General features: G+C 37.8%; 1 protein-coding gene across 4 annotated transcripts in view; it reads left to right on the top strand.

Annotated features, from left to right (window-relative positions):
* VAV3 (vav guanine nucleotide exchange factor 3) overlaps positions 1-18,436 on the top strand; it is a 187,540-nt gene that overhangs the window by 109,505 nt on the left and 59,599 nt on the right. For all 4 annotated transcript variants that reach the window (XM_054165301.1, XM_054165299.1, XM_054165300.1 and 1 more), the window contains exons 16-17: positions 10,569-10,670; positions 13,199-13,299. In XM_054165301.1, coding sequence (XP_054021276.1) covers positions 10,569-10,670; positions 13,199-13,299 — 203 coding nt within the window. The remainder of the gene's footprint in view (positions 1-10,568; positions 10,671-13,198; positions 13,300-18,436) is intronic.

The raw sequence follows: 18,436 nt of genomic DNA, 5'->3' as shown, positions 1-18,436 counted from the left end.
CTGCTAAAGAAGAGTGTTTGCTTGTTCTTTGCTGTGACTTGAGGTTGGTGGGTTTTCTTATTTTTCTTTCCTTTTTTCTCCTTTTCCCAAATAATTCTTCAGGGTTATAAGCAACCATTCACAACATATATTTATAGTTAAGTAATTTCTTTAGATTATTCCAGATGCAGCAAAAACTGTGTGAAGGTTCTGAATGTGATTAAGAGCACAGTGTAAGGCCAACATAATTTATGAAAGCAGTGTGTAAACACTTGGAGATGGTAAATATACTTTGCTGTTACATCTTCTGGTTCACAAAATCCAAAGATTTCCCAGTCTTTTTTTTTTTTTTTTTTTTTTTCACAACTTGACTTACAATGTGTGAGGTGTATTACTATGAAAATTAATAGGGGTATCTTAAAATACAGTGATTTGTGGTGACACTGCATCATAATAATAAAGTACCAGCATCTAAATATCAGTTTTTAAGCAAGATGTTAGTTTTATCCAGGCTTAAAACATGGAGTGCTGCATTACATGTTTGCCCTGAAAATATGGCTATATGAAAAGATGTGCTAGTTTCTCCCTGCCAACAAGTGCTACATTTTGTCTTATCAAATTTAGGTGTTTGGCTGGTAATTTGCAAGTTTATGGTAGTATTTATCCTCTACTTTTACCATTTTTTTACTCTAAAGTGTAGACATTTGTCTTCAGTTACATGTAAATATATGATAAAATATTTAAAGCTCATCAAGACAAACAACTTCATAAATTTGAATTTCTAAGCTTTAGAACTCTCACAAGTAAGACTCAACCAGTGAATATTAAAGTACATAAAGTACTGATGCTTTTGATTTAGCAATACTGATGTGTGACAGAGCTTTGTTCCTGTCAGGTGGTGTTTGAAAAATGTTAAATGGGAACAGATTAGCTCAAAGCAGTCCATCTCCTATGCTTTTCAGGGAAGCATGCTGATAAGGAAAAAAGAAAAGCATTATCTTGTTTGAAACAATGTAGTATATTTCCAAGAAGTTAACAAGATAATTTCCTTGATCTCAAAAAAGCTAGTCATCATACTATCAAATAAGCAAATTTCCCAGCAAAGTCTTAGAAGTTGTGCGTGCTTGATCAAAAGCACAATTTACTTGTGATATGGTTAATTCAATTATATAACATGTCTTCCTGATGGAGACTCTTTGATGTGGGAAACCAGAATGTTTGAGTATTAGCATATAGAGAATTGATTGATTGATTAATTCAGTAAATAACATCTTCAAAGATGATTCTGAAATACAACAGCCTGAGCTGGTGCAGAGAAAATGAATTAGCTGTAAGTAATCAGCATTGCTTCCAAAAGGATAGAAAGAAGCCAAAAATCGTCCTTTGTGAAACGGCATTGCCTGTCTCCAGTGAGAATGCCCCTGAAGAATGTCGTTTTCTCTCTTCACCTTTTCAGAGGAAATAACAGCACCCTTGTATTGACTGAAAAACATTTATTTTTGGATTTCTCTCTGCACTCTTACCTTGTGATTTTGTTACACAAATGCCTATAGCAGCATTTTGTATGAAATGATCAGTTGGAATGGTGATAGCTGCACAGATCCAAAATGTTTCATATGGAAGGAAAGGGTGGGGCAAATGTAAGGCTTGTTTTGCTGTTTACAGGGAGCAGGACTCTAAGGGAAGACTGCTGTGCAGCAGAGCAGAGAGTGAGGTTGAACGTCTTCTGGGATCAACTTTGTAGTTCTTTGACTGAAGGCTGTCTCATTTGACAGCAACATACATAGTTTGGTGTTTCTTAACTTCTACTCTCCATGTTACTACATTAAAACATTTAAATATGTGACAAGTTAGGTATATTTTGTTGCTTAGTTGAATTCTTCAAAGTATTCTGAGATGCTTAGTACCAGTTGTCATGAGTAACTTCTAAGATACTTAACATTTTAAAAGGAGATCACTTTGGCACAAACTAGGAATTTTAACTCAGGATGTTGTCTTATGTATTTCTGTTTGCTTTGAATAACTTAAAAATAGTTAAGGCAGATCTAGGCTTATTGATGCGTTTTTCTGCAGTGATGTCAAATATTACAGTAAGTAAATCTGGAATGAAAATTGTCAGTGTCCTCAGGTATTAACCTTTGCCGTTTTCTTTCTAGGCAACACTTCATGAACACAGCATCAGGTTTCATGTCACATACACTTTTAAGTTGTTCTTCAGCAGTTTGTGCTCAGGGTGTTCATAATTCTGAGCAGTTCTGTGTGGAGCATTTTAAATGATTTTTAAGGATAATATGGAGTGCAGAATAATGACAGCTCTAAAATGCAAAGGTCTTACTTGGGGTTGAGAGTCGACGAGGGTTCAAGGTATTGAGTTCTATCTATCCTCCCTGTAGTATTTCATCTTTTAATACTTAAAACAGGTGCAATTCACTGCTGACTCCTTATGTGATACTTCATGCATCTGCTTATTTGTTATACCTTTGGGCTCACAGGTGGGCATACGTACATTGGCTATTCTCTAGAGCCAAGTTTTAATCACCTGAAATAGCTACTCAGTTTCAAATAGAACAGACTTTTGAAATGTGGGGATATTTTGCAAGCATCTACATGCAATCAAATCCTGCATAATTTGTTGTGATATGATTGAAGAGACCGATATGGGAAAAAGGTTTTTTTTCAAAACAAAGCTTTTGAAATTATCATTAGAATTTAGGAGCATGCCAAGCCCAAAGAAAGGGCAGCTGTCCTGTTCTGTTACACAGAACCTGTTGGACCTTGTTGGACAGCCTGTTACCAACCCAAGAAGATCCATATCTGGTCACTTGCTGCTGTTCCAGGTCACTCAGAAAAATGCACTTTTGGCATTGCTGCTAGGTGACCATAAGGTTCCTCTTCAATTAAAGTTTGCAGTCCCCACTGAGTTATGGCAACCTGGAGGAACATCTCTGGGCTTAAATGATACCTGTGAGGTTTGTTGTCAGTCCCCTGAAAAGAATGGCTCTGTTGAGTCAGTGTTTATAATGCATTTGTGGAAGAAGTTATCTACTCAACAGCATCTAGGTCAGCACCTGCTCTTGTTAATACTGTCTTGTTTTGCAGCGAATTCACTTGGAAAAGAGCTTTCTTGATCCATTTGCAGAGTTACTTTTGCATTTCTTCTTGTGATGTATTATTTTCCTATGTGTGCTGTGATTCCTGTAGTTAAGCGTGGATGTGCTTTTGGAAGTGGAAAAAGGATTTGTGTTTATCTGAGGAATATGAGATGTTTTTCACATGGTGGTGTGTTTGTTTGTTTGGTTTTTTTTTTAAACCCTGTAATACTTTTTTCTTCCAGTTTAATGGGGGAAAAAAAAAAAGTTTAAAAACATGTGAAGTCTGGGAAGGAAAAGTTGAGTTGTTAATTCCAGAGAAGCAATTTCTCAACATTCCTTGAAGTATTTTCAGTTAGTATAAGCAACACCTTCTTAGTGGTCTAGGCCTAGAGTGTCAAGGAATCTGTACAGGTCTTAATTGCTGAAGTCAAGCTGGTATTGAAAAGCTGCCAAGGAAGCAATTAGAAGAAATCGCTGTCAAAGTACAGCAGGAAAGGCAGGGGACTGCTCAGTAGTGGAAGACAGCAGTGGGTCTTGTAGGCAGGTTATTTAAAGTGCAGTTTCCCAGCTGTGGTATTAAAAGTAATAGTAAATAGACTTAGAATAAAAGAGAGTTTCTGTGCTGTATTCTGAAGTCTCTGTCCTTTATCTCCTTGCAAACTACGAAGCCACAATGTGGTAGACTTGCAGTGCTCTCTGCTGCTGAATACCTTTTTTCTAGTGCTGTGGAATTGTCATCCATATGATTGCATCCATCCTAATTGCTTCTACTTTTAACATTTTTACAGTACTACCATTTCCCCTTTCTGTGCACTCTTTGAGTAGAGGCAGTGTTATTTACATTTCATTAATTTCCTATTTAAAATTTAAACTTGCTATAAGAATTTAATTAATCAGTGCAATGCTTAATCCTCTCTCTTTGTTTTTTTTGGGTTTTCTGGCAGCCAGTAGACTTCTAGTAAAATGTTCATGGAAAACTTGAGACAATAGTTCTTAAAGCCTGTAAGGCTAATGCTGAAATCTCTGAAGGGCAAAACATTCAAGGGAAGATGTATTCAGTATGTCTAAAAGTTGTGAAATAAGGGTTTTTCATTGTTTAGGTCTTTAAAAATACGACCCTTCTAGAAATGAAGGCCAGGATTTTCATGTGCTTATTCTCCACATGAGAAAAGAGGAAGAAGAAGCTACACTAAAGAATCTCTTAGCCTTTTACGTATTCTCTTGAGACACATGACCTTTAGTAATGTACACATTTAGTAGAAAGATAAGATGGAGTTTTAGGCCTGAAATTTTAGCAGCTTGCCTGGTACATTTTATTTTGTAAGCCTTAACTGTGTAGAGGAAGTTTAAACTAGCATGTTTGTGCCTGTCCCACTGAAGAAATGACAATTTTTTCAGTTTTTCTATATATTTTTTTCTTGCTGGAAATGAACATGAATGTAAGAGTGCTGAAAAATCACTGCTAGTAAGTAGCCAAATGCCAGTTGTATGCTATTGCTATTCAGACATGTTCTTACCTTAATGCTTTCACATCAGAATGTGGTTTTGTTTAAATAAGCAAATAACATCCTTTATGTCGATGATGTATGCTTTGCATTGCAGTATACATCTTGGAAACATTTTGTACCCAAGGTGATCAAAGGTCAGTTTGGTAAAATGAGGTACAGAACTTACACTGTTGGATATGAGAAGATTTTTGATTTAACTTAATTATTAATGTTCCAATTATAACATTTTCATGAGGGTTAATAATTACTACTTAGGTTTTTGATCTGTTATATCAGCCACTATAGGAGAGTTAGAAATTATTTTATTTTATTCATATGCACAATTATTTTCTTATTTGAGGTAGGATAGTAGAGGGAATTTATTCCATAGGCATAGGTGCCTATATGTTTTGTGTGATGAGATAATTTTGTGCTATAGTCTGTGGTCAGATGTACCATTAATTGAAGTGAAGATTATTAGTAGAATGAATTGTCACTGCAATAGCTTGTAGGTAATGGTTGATAATATGACACTTTCTGACACCTTTTATGAAGGTGTTGCATTATATGGGTGGCTGAAGACAGAGCTGGCCTATGTTCAAATTATGGAGAAGTAAGAAGTGCCACTGCAAATGCATTTAAAAGGGGAATACTTTGTATGCATGAGGTCACCTAAAAAGGAGTGCTTTGGAGTCTGATGATATTAAGGGCAATTAAATAAGGTACCTGGATAATCCTTTTCTACGCTGAACTCTGCAAACTTTACTGAAGAAAGTTGTGTTCACAGATGCGGAATTGACTGAAGGTAGTCATTTGGCTCCTTGAGCAATGGCTCCAGTGGCTGATGCAGAGACAAGAATTGCGTGTCCAAATGACTAAGGAGACTAGCGAGACAAGCACCTGCAGGTCTCTGGGTTGGTGGTGTAGCTGTGAATTGGTCCCTGTGGGACTAATATTCAGCAAGAAGCTTGGAAAGAGAAAGCTTTACTCAAAAGGCTTAGGGGCAGCCCAAGGACGTTGCTGTAGTGACTGGAGTAAATCTGGTTAAGGGGATCCTGCACTGTGCAGGAGAGGGCACTCATGGTTGTCCCTTACAAAAACTCTGCTGCTGAATTGAGGAGAGAATTGGAAAAAAATTACTTACTACAGATTCACTCTGTTTCTGTATCCTGACATTTTATCTCTACTACAGTGCAGAAGTTAAAACAGCCTGGGCAAAAAGTAGAAGAGAATAAGGGAAACCATTTTTGACTCCCCACATTGCTTGTAAAAGTAAGAGACATGGTTTTGCCATAAAATGAAAAAAAATATTACTTACCTTGGATTAAATGTTCTTGGTATATGGTTGACTTCCTGCTTTGGCCACTGATCAAGATTGTTTGACAGGAGAAATGGATAAAACAACTTCTGTAGAGAGCCTGGGGCACCCTACAGAAGTTGTTGTAGGAGGAGAACTGAGGGTTCTGCTCCTGCGTGTTAGAGGGCTTGACTAGTGACTCTTACAGCATGATGGGGAAGGAACCCTGAGCTGCAGGAATTGCCTCAATATGTTTGATTTTTTGAAACAATTGTGTGTAGTTTCCCCACCCCACCTGGCAAAAAAATCTTCCTTCTGAAGAAAATAGTATTAAGCTAAAAAATAACGTTGACCTGACATATGTATTTTTTCTATTTCTTTGAACATGACCACAGGTTGGGAAGTAGAAGGGAAAAGATGATTTGAGAAGGATGAAGTGTTCTTTCATGGTAGTGAACGAATAAGAGTATAAAAGATGTGTAGGAGGTGAAGAAAAGCCAGTTTTTCAGATAAGGAATTAATTGAAGTAATCACTAGTCAGTTTTTTAGATAAAAAAATTTCTTGAAATAACCATTGGAATCTTACAATCACTAAATTAAAACCTGGTAGGTTGAAAGAAACGGAGAAATTTCCTTGCAGAGAGCCAAAGCTGTAAGCCTGCATATCTAGATAAATCTTCTGTCTTGTTTAGGACATTATAATTTGATCATTTAGCCCGTAGGTGCAGTAGGAAAATTTATTGAAAAGCAAGTGGAGGGCCTGTGACAGCTGTTCAGTGAGGCAGCAGCTTCATTCTTTCCCATTTTACCACTATGCCTTCCCCCCCCCGCTCCTCTTGGGCAAAACTTTTTCTATTAAGGACTGTAAAATGAAACAGAATGGCTTTATAAAATATGAAGAAACTAGAATGTTACTTCTTATGTAAAGAAGAATGAGCAGAGTGTATCATCTTTGTTCTCTTAATAGGAGGCATATTTTCTGTAGTTCATGTATTCCAATCTTGGTGTAATATAGCCTGAGAGAAGAATGGAAAAAAAAATGTGCATACGAAAGGAAGTTATGCAGTCAATTGCTTGTGTTAAATAACTGTCTGTATGATGTTGCAGTGTTTTTCTTTTCACCTACTATACTTACTATTTTTTGAAGAATGATCCTGTTCTAATTAAATTAATGGAATCTTGTTTGGTTTGTTCCTGAAAAATGGTCAGGTTGTTAGGATTAATTTTATATGTTTCCAATCTGTGAGTCCCTGCAGTTAGGCTAATATTTTTTCAAGTTGTTTTGCAAGCTATCCTGGTCTGAACCAAATGGTCAACAAAATCAGCTTTTGTTGGGAACATTAAGTAGTGTAACAAGTTCCAGGGAGTTTTCATGATTATCCATCGTTAACTCTGAGGCCCAAGAGGTTTCAGCAACCCCTTGGCAAACATTCCAAGGAAGATCTGGGTGTGCTGGTTGTGTGCAGAGAAGGGCCATGAGGATGATTAGAGGGCTGGAGCTCCTCTCCTATGAAGAAAGGCTGAGAGAGTTGGGGTTGATCAGTTTGGAGAAGAGAAGGCTCTGTCAATACCTTATTCTGGCCTTCCAGTATCGAAATGGGGCCTACAGGAAAGCTGGGGAGGGACATTTTAGGATGTCAGGTAGTGATGAGACTAGGAGGAATGGAGCAAAAATAGAAGTAGGTAGATTCAGATTGGATGTTAGGAAGAAGTTCCTCACCATGAGGGAGGTGAGACACTGGAACAGGTTGCCAAAAGAGGTGGTGGAAGCCTCATGCCTGGAAGTTTTGAAGGCCATCCTGGACATGGCTTTGGGCAACCTGATCTAGTGAAAAGTGTCCCTGCCTATGGCAGGGGAGTTGGAACTAGACAATTCTTAAGGTGTCTTATAGCCCTGAAATACAGGCCTTGCTCTGTAGTGTTAACAGCCACAAAATAATATATTTCTCTCCTGATTTAAAAAGTTCTTTACTATTTTGAGATCAATTTTATCCTCATATTGGTACCTTCCTGCTGTGAGTGGGTAGTATCAATGCCTGTTTTAGTTAGCTGGAGTTGTGGTATTGACATATTGGCATCATTGCAGAAAAGGAGACTGTAGTGAGCTAGTCAAAACAATACTGAGTGTAAAGTTATTCTCAAGCATAAAAGCAAAGTTCCATTTGCTTTTTGAATACAATTTTAAGCACGTGGATTAGAAGATTGACCTTTCTGACACTGGTACTTAAAGAGATTATTTTTTTATAAAGCCTTTTCATTCAGTCCTGGAGAGATTGATGACTGCATGTTTACCTATATTTACATTTCATTGCAATTTGTGGCTGCTCTGTGTTTTAATCTAGAAGATTTTTATAATACATATAAAGGAAATTTAATGCATGAATTTGACCTTTTGGTCATTCCTTTGGGTGTTGTAGATTCTTTAATTCTTACACTAAGGATTTAAAAAAAATAATTAAAATTTTTGTTCCTATATATCATGTATTGCAATATTTTTGCTCAAAAAATAGGGAACCCTAAGCATTCTGATGGAAGTAGTATTTTGTGGTAGGTTAAGGGAAGTCAAGAGTCAATTGCCAGCAGTGTGCCCAGGTGGCTAAGGCGGCCAATGGCATGCTGGTCTGCATCAGAAATAGTGTGGCCAGCAGGAGCAGGGAAGTCATTGTGCCCTGTACTCGGCACTGGTTAGGCCACATCTTGAGTACTGTGTCGTGTTCTGGGCCCTTCAGTTTAAGAAGGACATTGAGAAACTTGAACGTGTCCAGAGAAGGGCTACGAGGCTGGTGAGAGGCCTTGAGCACAAGCCCTATGAGGGGAGCCTGAGGGAGCTGGGGTTGTTTAGCCTGGAGAAGAGGAGGCTCAGGGGAGACCTTATTGCTCTCGACAACTACCTGAAGGGAGGCTGTAGACAGGTGGGGGTTGGTCTCTCCTCCCAGGCAACCAGCACCAGAACAAGAGGACACAGTCTCAAGCTGCGCCAGGGGAAGTTTAGGTTTGAGGTGAGGAGAAAGTTCTTCACAGAGAGAGTTGTTAGCTGTTGGAATGTGCTGCCCAGGGTGGTGGTGGAGTCACCGTCCCTGGAGGTGTTCAAAAGGGGCTTGGACGTGGCACTTGAAGCCATGGTTTAGTCATGAGGTGTTGGGTGATAGGTTGGACTTGATGATCTCTGAGGTCATTTCCAACCTGGTTCATTCCGTGATCCTGTAATTGGTATAACCACAAAGAGTCCTCTGAAAGCAAGACAGTCCCAAGGGGATGGGCAGTTCATCCCAGGATATTGTAACTTCTTATTCTACTGAGTTTCCCAGTGTTCCTCTATTGAAGGGAATGCACAGCCAGATATCTCTCTGCTCCTGGGAGCAGTGTGCACCATGATCTTGTGGGTCGTGGGGAAGATGGCTTTCTGGGCTGGCAGGCAATCTCTAGCTATGCCACAGGGCCTGTGGAAGCCTGCGGGAGGCCTGCTCTAGTGTGAGTGTGGGGCCGGGTCTGGCCTGCTCTTGGGCCTGCCGGGGCTGGTGGGGGGTGGAAGTTTCCGGAAGTCTCTGACAGTTTTTGTCCTGGTAGGCCCAGGTGAAGGACTGAGCCTACTTTGTGGATGTATTCCTTCTACTTGAATACCTTTTGTATGTACTTGTAAATGGGATTTCCATTTACACATCCAATCAGCGTGGAGCATTTTTATCTTACTCCTTGAGAAGGGGTAAAAATCTCTTTTGCCCTGGGCAGCTTGTGGCTCAAAACTAGGACGTGTTTAAAAATACATTAATCCTTACTGTATGTATTTTTTCTTGTCTGATACACTGAATATGAAATTATGCACCTAGCATTTCAGTGTTACTGATTTTGACAGTATTAAGATAGCTTGGGGAATGTAATTGAGTTCAAGACAAAACAAACAACCAAAACCCTAAGTCGTGTTTTCCCCTTTAATCTTGGAAATGGGCAATACAACAAGAAAAAACCCATGTGTTACTCAATAAAATTTAAATGAATCTGCAAAAATGCACCAGTGCAACAAAATGATGAGTGGGTCATTTAAATGTTATACTCTGCTTTTAAATGGTATCAGTAGGAAGGATAGAACACATGGATACAAACACACCAGTACTTTGTATGTAAACTTGATCTACCCATGATCTTCTACATAATTTGTTAAATTAAGCGCATGTAGGAACACTGCAGGCATTGGGAAATGTATTTAAGAAAGACTAGCCAAACCCCAGTAAATACTTTCTAATTGCTCTTGAAATCACTTATGTTATCCAGTGTATTGGTGTGTAGCCGTGACCTGTCACAAATGATCTGCTCATGTGGTGGGTCTCAGTGTGAGCTGCTTTTTCTTCTACATCCACATAACAGAATATTGGAGAATGAAGTCAGCTTTCTTCAGGTCCATAGAATGATCCAAGTTAAATAAACAGGAATAAAAAACAGATTGCTGCTTGTTTTGATGTATAGTTTTCTAGTTACTGTAACAGCTAAGGTAGGTATAGGATGTATTTTAAGGACCAGGTCTGCATAATATCATAATTTAAATTTTTACTTCAAGTTGTGTGGTAATGTCTGTGTTTCTGATTCTTCTCAGGGGAAACACTGAAGTGCAGATAAACCTAGTTGTTCTTAGATTTGGGTTTCCTGCTGTGAACACCACATTATCTTGTAGATTTTATCAGTTTTAAGATGATTTCCAATTTCATTTTATTTTCTTAGGTCAAACATACGGCCAGACTATGCAGATACAAGCTTTCATGAGTTCAAAATGCATACCTTCAGTCGAGTGACATCTTGCAAAGTCTGTCAGATGCTTCTGAGGTAAGACTTTGAAGTAATTTGTATGGTGGTGGTTTTTTTTTTTTTTTTTATTTTGTGTGTGTGTTAGTGTTTTTGTTGTACCCCACCCCTGGTGAATTATCTTGAGTCAAAGAGTCTGTGGAAACATATGGCTAGCTGGTTACCTGTCCCAAGAGAGACAAGCCATGAAGTCATACATAGTATTTCTCTTTGTGTTAACAAGTATTTGTAATAAAATTTCTGAATGTTATCAGGAGTGTTGCTAAAAGCTTAAAAGCTCAGGACATTCTTCATTTATCAGAAGGCTACTTGATCATGATTCTTTTATGAGAATTGCTTTATTTACTACAGGAGTGCTGATGTAAATGACATCAGTTTGGTACAGTTGTGACCACCATAGCTGTTCCATGGAGCTCACATGGACCTCCAGTCACAAGAACAGATGGAATGCATGTTCAGAAAATCAGATGATGACAATGCTCATAAATGTTTGATATGGGGGTATTACTTTGTGAGACAGAAAATAACTGAGGCATCAGCAGACATTTCTGAACCAGAGCTATGTAGATGAATTGAAGGTAGATGTTGTAAAGCTAGATAAATGCTTGCAGGCATCTAATGGTTTCATGAGCATGGATTTGTAAAGCTAACTGGAGCAAAAGAAGTAATCTGTTTTCTGCTTCTTTTCTCTGAAACACACAAGCTTGTTCATCTGTAGTTTCTTATTCAATGTTTGAGCTATTATTTAGAAGCTATGTTTGTTTTTTATGGATAGTGTAATGGTACAGAGGTATATATTGAACCTAATTTTCATAGTGTAGGTTGGAGAAGCAAAAGTTTTGTAAACTTCCAGCAGTTCAGGTGCTCATAACAGGATGCCCAGAGAAGTTGTGAATGCCCTGACTTTGGAAGTGCTCAAGGGCTTTGAGCCATACAGGAGGGTGTAAATTACTATGAAGGATGGTACAGACACCCTGAACTGGGAAATGGAAGGACTGATGTCTAAGGCTGAGGCATTGTGTCTCTGTTACTGCTCTAACTGCTGTTGCTGAGCTTTCAGGGCACAGCCTGCATGATGCTGCATTGTTCTGCACCGACATGCTAATTTGCTCGAAGGTAGCTTGGATATCCCTAAGTGCTACCTTGTGCTATACAGTCATGTCTCTGGGTATCTGTTATATTGAATATACCCTCATAAAATGCCTAAATATCTTTTAAAAATTACTTGTCTTTTAAGATCCAAACATAAGGCAATGTGCAAATTCTTGGAGGGGGGAGGGGGCGAAGCGACCCATAGTGCCTAATCTTGAAATGGGAATAAAATCTTAGTTTTAAACGGCATCTTTAATGAAGGATGATGTTGTGTCCCATATTTTAATCTAGAATATTTGGCATTCCTGTGTAACAATAAAGAAAAAATAAAAATGGAAGACCGCATTAAAGTTGTGGGTTGTTTTTTTTTTTTTTTTATGTTTTCTACTTATTTTTAGATTCCAATATTTAAAAATACTGAGCTTCTGAATGTAATTAAAAATATATTTCATCACTAACAGTCTAGAAATTGCTGTAGTAAATAGCAATTGTTGTACATTATGCTCAGCTTTAATTGTCCTGTGTTCTATATGAGACACCTGATTTTTCTTTGAACCTGAAGGTGTCATGTTAGACTGGGATGCGTAATCACTCCGTACTGGTCAGGATGATCTTGGAGACAGATACATAAAGCGTGAAGTGTGAGCAAATATATCAGTAGATGAAACATGTAATTGCTAAGAGGTAACATGTAAAAAGCTGTTTGCCTGGTAGCCATTCAGTGAAGAGAACTTAAGAGAAAAGCCAGGCACAAATCTGGAAACAAACCAGTTTCCTCAGGCTTCATTTCAATTCCTTAAGGGGAATTGCAGAACATTTAAAGCAAGGAAAGTGGCTCCTCATTTAGCAGCTCTGAATATGAACTGAAGTGTATTTGGATAGCTCTCTGCCTTTGGTGTTGTGTTTTTTTCCCCTTTTTTTTTTTTATTTTCCTTTTTTTCTTTTTCTTTTCTTTTTCTCTTTTTCCTTTTTTTTTGGTTTGTTTTGTTTTTCCTTCTTCAAATTAACATCTATAAAATCAAGAATATTTGCAGTATAGCCTATACATTACTTAATGCTTAAATATATATTCAAGCTTGTCACTGTCTCGAAATATATCTTATTCTTCATGGAGTCTAGGCAAATTCCCACTGACACAAAATGAGGTATAGATCTATAGTAGGATAGATGTGTAATGGTACAATTTCAAGTGTAACATGCTGGAGTTGCTTTGGGCTAAACTGAAATGGAGATAGTTGTTCTGGACTACTAGAAAAACAACCTGGTAACAATTTTTGAATGACTACTGGTGACAAAAAGCAGATGAGCTGCTTGTCACTTGTTACTTTTGCCCAGTACAAGGACTATCATCATGCATAGCAGCAAATGACTTCTAGTGATTTATGCCATGTCTCTTATTTCCTTTATGTGTGGAATTTACCACTTCTAATGTATCACAACCTAATTTTATTTTGCAGGGGAACATTTTATCAAGGGTATTTATGTTCCAAGTGTGGAGCTGGAGCACACAAAGAATGTTTAGGAAGATTAGACAATTGTGGCAGAGCTAATTCAGGTGGTAAGTCATTTTTATTGTTAGAGTACCATTTTTAATTAGGACATAAAACTTGCTAGATATAATTAAGGTTTAATTTACCTCTAATTTGTGTTTATTGTAACATACATACTTGTGAAACTACCATTTATAAGTACAATTAGAATTGCATTTGGAATTCATAGGGGTTTTTATTGTTACTAAACTGAAATGTTCAAAAGCAGGAGAGGACTGTTATAGGTCAAACCCAATTTCTTCATCAGTGTTGTATACAACTGGGAATTGCTCTTGTTTTAATCGTAGACTGCTCATATGTAACACCTTCTGTATGGCATATCATCTATCATCCTTGTGGTTCTCCCCTTATGTCTATGTAATTTTTAATATTTCCCTCTCAGCTCCTAAAGCTGTTTGTTTGTGTTGCCTCAGCTTCCTCTTTCATCTCTTTGGTTTCCATGGTTTCTGTCCACTCATAATATGCACAAAAAGGTGATTGATGGCTCTCTACTTCCCACACCTCAGGACTGTTTTTTTCCTCCTCTTGTTATCGATTGCTGTACTCTGAATTTCTTGCCTGGCCATTGTCACTTTGCACTTCTCCTATTCTGCTCTTTGGGACCTTAAAGACTTTTTTGACTTCAGCTACCATTTGAACTCCACCCCCACTGATGACTCCAAATCTGACCCTTTCCTTTTCTGCTCTCTATTGCATCTGTAGTTCTCTCTGACATCTTCCAAATCTCCCACTGCTAGTGTGAAATGTTAGCTCTCATAAATTGTACCCCTTCCCTGGGCCTATTCAGTTGGTGGCAATGAATTTGTTACTGTCCAACCAGCTAGTCACAGACTTGTAGTGCCATTTTTGACTCTTCCCTTTCTTCTTTGCACAGATGATTTGGTGCTTGGGGGTGGGGGGAGCAACTGACAAACACACACTCCCATTCTGAATTTCCCTTTGTCTGAATGTGCCTGAAAAGGAAAAGCCATTGGAACACATGATGATTTCTGGATAGTGTAGCTGTATATGTTGGCAAAATTTCTAATTAACTGTCCATCTCACTTCTCTATAATCTCTTTGTTCCTTTCAAGAATTATTTCATAGTACTTTGTGAAGTTTCTCTTCTCACATAAGCTACTGCAGCTTCCTCCATTGTGCTGTTTTCTTTTTGATATTACTGTCTACAATCTTTGCAAAAAGATGTTGCAGCAATAATCTCTCCCACTGCTTTAATTACATCATGACTTCACTGAGCTCCTGCTTCAAAATTTTGGCTCTAGCCTTTTTTTCCTTTCAAAATTGTATAAACTTGTTTCTGTCTTGGTCCCTATTTGCATTAATTCCTGTATTGTACTTGTTTTTTGGCTTGCTGTGCTATTTGCCTGTTCTGTCATGAAATCAGCAGCATGGCAGGTACTGACTTCTGCTGCAGTCAGTGAACTTGATTTTTCTCAGTTCCTTTCCTGTATTAAAGATCTTCCATGCTGTCCTCTGGGTCTGGGCTGTTAAAAATAATATTCTGTAGGTCTGAAAACCAATAGTATTTTTCACTTAAATCCTTTCTTGAACACTAGTTTTTCACAGAACCTCCTGTAGTTATTCTAAAGAAAAGTAGTATCTAACATGATATTAAAAACTGAATATTTTAAATCAATTGCATTGATAGAGTGGAGAAACAAACACATACTGTTCTTCAGAAGAGAGCAATTTCCTATGGTTTAAACCATCCCTACACTTACTTTTTTCTTTCCTTTGTACCTTCTATTTAATTGCTTTTGTAGTTTTAATTTTAATTGGATAGCTGGCACCCCAGGAGGCAGGAGCTTGTCTTTTGATTCCTCTTTAAAGAGCTGTGGACACATATGGTGCAGCATATATCAGTAAGAATGGCCATTAAATGCCTAGATAACACAAGGCCTTATATGCAGGAAAATTGCAAGAAATATACTTAAGTAGTGCTTTGCACTTGCTAGAGGGAGCAAAATAAAATCACATTTCTGCTTTTGTGAGTGGCATGAATTATCATTTTACAACTTCAAAGAACCAGAATATTATTTTGAATTTTACTTTAAATCATTGCCCTGATTTTTGTAAAATGATACTGTACCAAGTCTTAAGTGAAATCGGAAGCAGCTGGATTTAGATGCTATTTTCTGTTTAGCTTTCTGTGTTTACCTTCTATCCAGGTGTTCTGCTCTCCGTCCTCTCTTCAAACTTCCCTTTTCTCTTTTCAGTCAAATTTTCTTCTATGCAAAGACTCCAAGATGTCTGTAGCTCTGTTACTAATGTTACTCTTCTGCCTGCTCATGAGGCAGAATGACAGGAGGTGGTAGGCTGTGGCTTCCTTACAAACTACTCTGAGAGTAGAACTGTGAATTACAGTTCTTGTCATCCTCATGCTCTATGAATGGAAAAGACAAATGATTTTGCCCACCTTGTTGAAAATGTGTCCTCTTTCCACCCAATGAGGGACTTGGCCAATGAATGGGAAGAGAAGTTTCGAGGTTTCTCCTCTGTTTTTCCATGTTTACTCTTTATTTGCCTTTCTGAAGAAAAGTGTTGATTGACCGGTGCTGCACATGCATAAGTGCACAGAGTGAGGAAAGGTTTGAGGAAAAGCTTTGTTAGCAGTTGCCTCTATGATCCATAAACACTGGTTTGTGGAACTCCAGTATAAATTATTTTCTGGAGCTATGTTTTATTTTTTGAGAGCTATGCTGAGTAACAAGATCTCCTGTAAGTTACCATCATGCCTGCTAGGTTATGAAATATTACTAAAGAATACAGGCACAGAGGTATCATGTAAAATTCAATGTTTTCCCTGCATTTCATAGAAAAAGGATGCTCTACATGCACCAAATTCTACCTTAGTTTTAATTTTGAAGCTTTTCCTTTTGCAGTCTTTAGAGAAATTAATTTATGATAAATTTAAATTTTCTAGCAATGTCATTTGCTGCTCCTGTGGGAAATTAGCAGAAGTGGTCTGGGCGTGCTAGTGGATAAGAAATTGTGGAGTGTAGCTGGAATGCTTTAATATCACGGAATGCTTGGAAATATTTGTTGTATTGCTATGTATTTCTTCTGTTTCTAGGGGACTATTACAACCTCTTTCACCGGGTATAATGGACATGAGCCATAATTTCCTTTTTAGAAACCCCCATTTCCTTTTTAGAAACTCAGTCATGTGGTATTAATTGGTACCACAGACACAGAATATATACACTCCATGGTATATATGTACCCCATGGTAGATGTGTGGTCTGTTCAATCTAGTGTTCTGTCATTCTGCCAGTGGTTGATTCCAGATGCTTCACAGAAAAGTGCAAAAGCTCTGTGTGACAGTGCCCAGGAGTGATGCTACTTTCTTAATCCATTTAAACTTTCTTTTTATCTTTTTGGTGTCCTGAGAGATTTTTTACATCTTGTTAGTGCCTTGCATAGCTTTCCTAACTGCACTTCAGAAGATTTGGAGCAGTGAGTTCTGTAAAGATATTTCTTTTTTCTTAATTTCTAGGTTGCTTATCTTACTCTGGTTATGCCTGAATTTTTTACCTTTTCAGTTTAATATAGGACTTTGTGGGGTTTTATGAGAAGAGCCAATGGAAGTCTTGACTAACTGCTTCTGTGTGATCAATTATTTTATGACCTCTTATTAGCATACTCTCTGGACTGAATAGTTTTAATGTATTTTTGTATTCAATTACTTCTTAATAAGTGCAACTTAATCTGTGGCTCAGGTAATTTTCATTCCCATTTTGCAGACGACTTCTATTTCTGGAGGTCTATTTGAAAAGAGGTGATCAGAATTCGAAACACTGCAATGAGAATTTACCCATAGGTTTAAAGGCATTTGAATTTTCCTCAGCTTTTTCTGGTTTAGTAAGCTGAGGATTTTGCTTTCTTTCTGGACCACTGAGAGATGCTTTTGCTAGCCTTTCTGAAATGATGCTTAGGATCTCCCTGAGAGGATGAAATATTTTCATTTTCCATTCGAATTTACAGTCTCTGAAAATTCAAAGGACAAACATCCAAAGACAGATGAAAGCTTTAGAATGACAAATTTAATAAGTGTCAGATGAAAATTATACACTTATGAGAAAAACATTGACAAAACCCAAAGATAAATGGATGCGTTGTCATGCTATGCTTTGTACACAAACATATGCTATCTCTTCAGATGTTTTACTTCAAAGTAGGCCAGTTCAACAGACTGTAGAAATCACAGGGATGAAAGATGCAGAGTTAAATGGTTGAATTTTGGTGGTGGGGTTTTTTTGTTTGTTTTTAGTTACTGTTTCTGCCAGTAAATTGTCAGTGCTGGTTCAAGTCTTTTGTGCTCATTTCTGTCATTATCAAAAATTTTATTTCCCCTGAAATGCTTCCCCATACACGTTCAAGCAGACCTCTGCATTTCCATATATTTTACTTTTATGCCCTGATCGCTTTTTCTCTGGCTTGAAATCCTCTGTGCTCCCTCTTTTTTTGCTTATGTTCTGATGAACTGCAAGTCTGATTCTGCAATCCTAAATACAAGGACTGACAAAATTCTTAAACACTAGGATTACAAAATGAATGCACATATTTCTCTGACACATTTATTATAACGTAGATTTTGCTCTTTTCTGTGGTGTCTGATGTGGAGGTCTGCTTTTCCTTTTTTACTTCTGACTTCTCATCTGCATTCCTATGCTTTATTTCAAGCCACAGGACAACTTTAGTTATCTGGTGATGCCCTCCCACTATATGGAAGGATTTATATTTGGGAATAGTTAAGAGTGGGTCCTTTAAGTGAGCGTAAGTCCTCTAACAGATGAAGGAAGAAATGGTATCTCTCATTATTCCCACTTGCATTGTACAGGTTGTTCTGTGGTCCTGCAGTTTCTGCAGAGGCGTTCAAGATTGGTAAATAGTATCACTTTTCTCAGAACGTACTGCAGAAGTCCAGTGACTGGTCTAGACTGGTCTGCTCTTTTAGCCTGCTAGATTAAACCAGCAAAATAAACAATCCATTTCTCTTGCCAAACTGGAATTTTCCCAAGTCCATCCAATTATAGTGAATTAAGTATTCTCAGGCAAATGTTTGCTGGTTCCACAGACTGTTGAATATTTCAATTAGATGAACCTCCAATAACGGTTGTAGAATCTTGAAAATGTTTTGAATAT

This window comes from Dryobates pubescens, chromosome 11 (genome assembly GCF_014839835.1).
Source record: "Dryobates pubescens isolate bDryPub1 chromosome 11, bDryPub1.pri, whole genome shotgun sequence".
Lineage (NCBI taxonomy): Eukaryota > Metazoa > Chordata > Aves > Piciformes > Picidae > Dryobates > Dryobates pubescens.
Note: the sequence above shows the minus strand (reverse complement) of the source record. Positions and strands in the feature narration are given on the sequence as shown.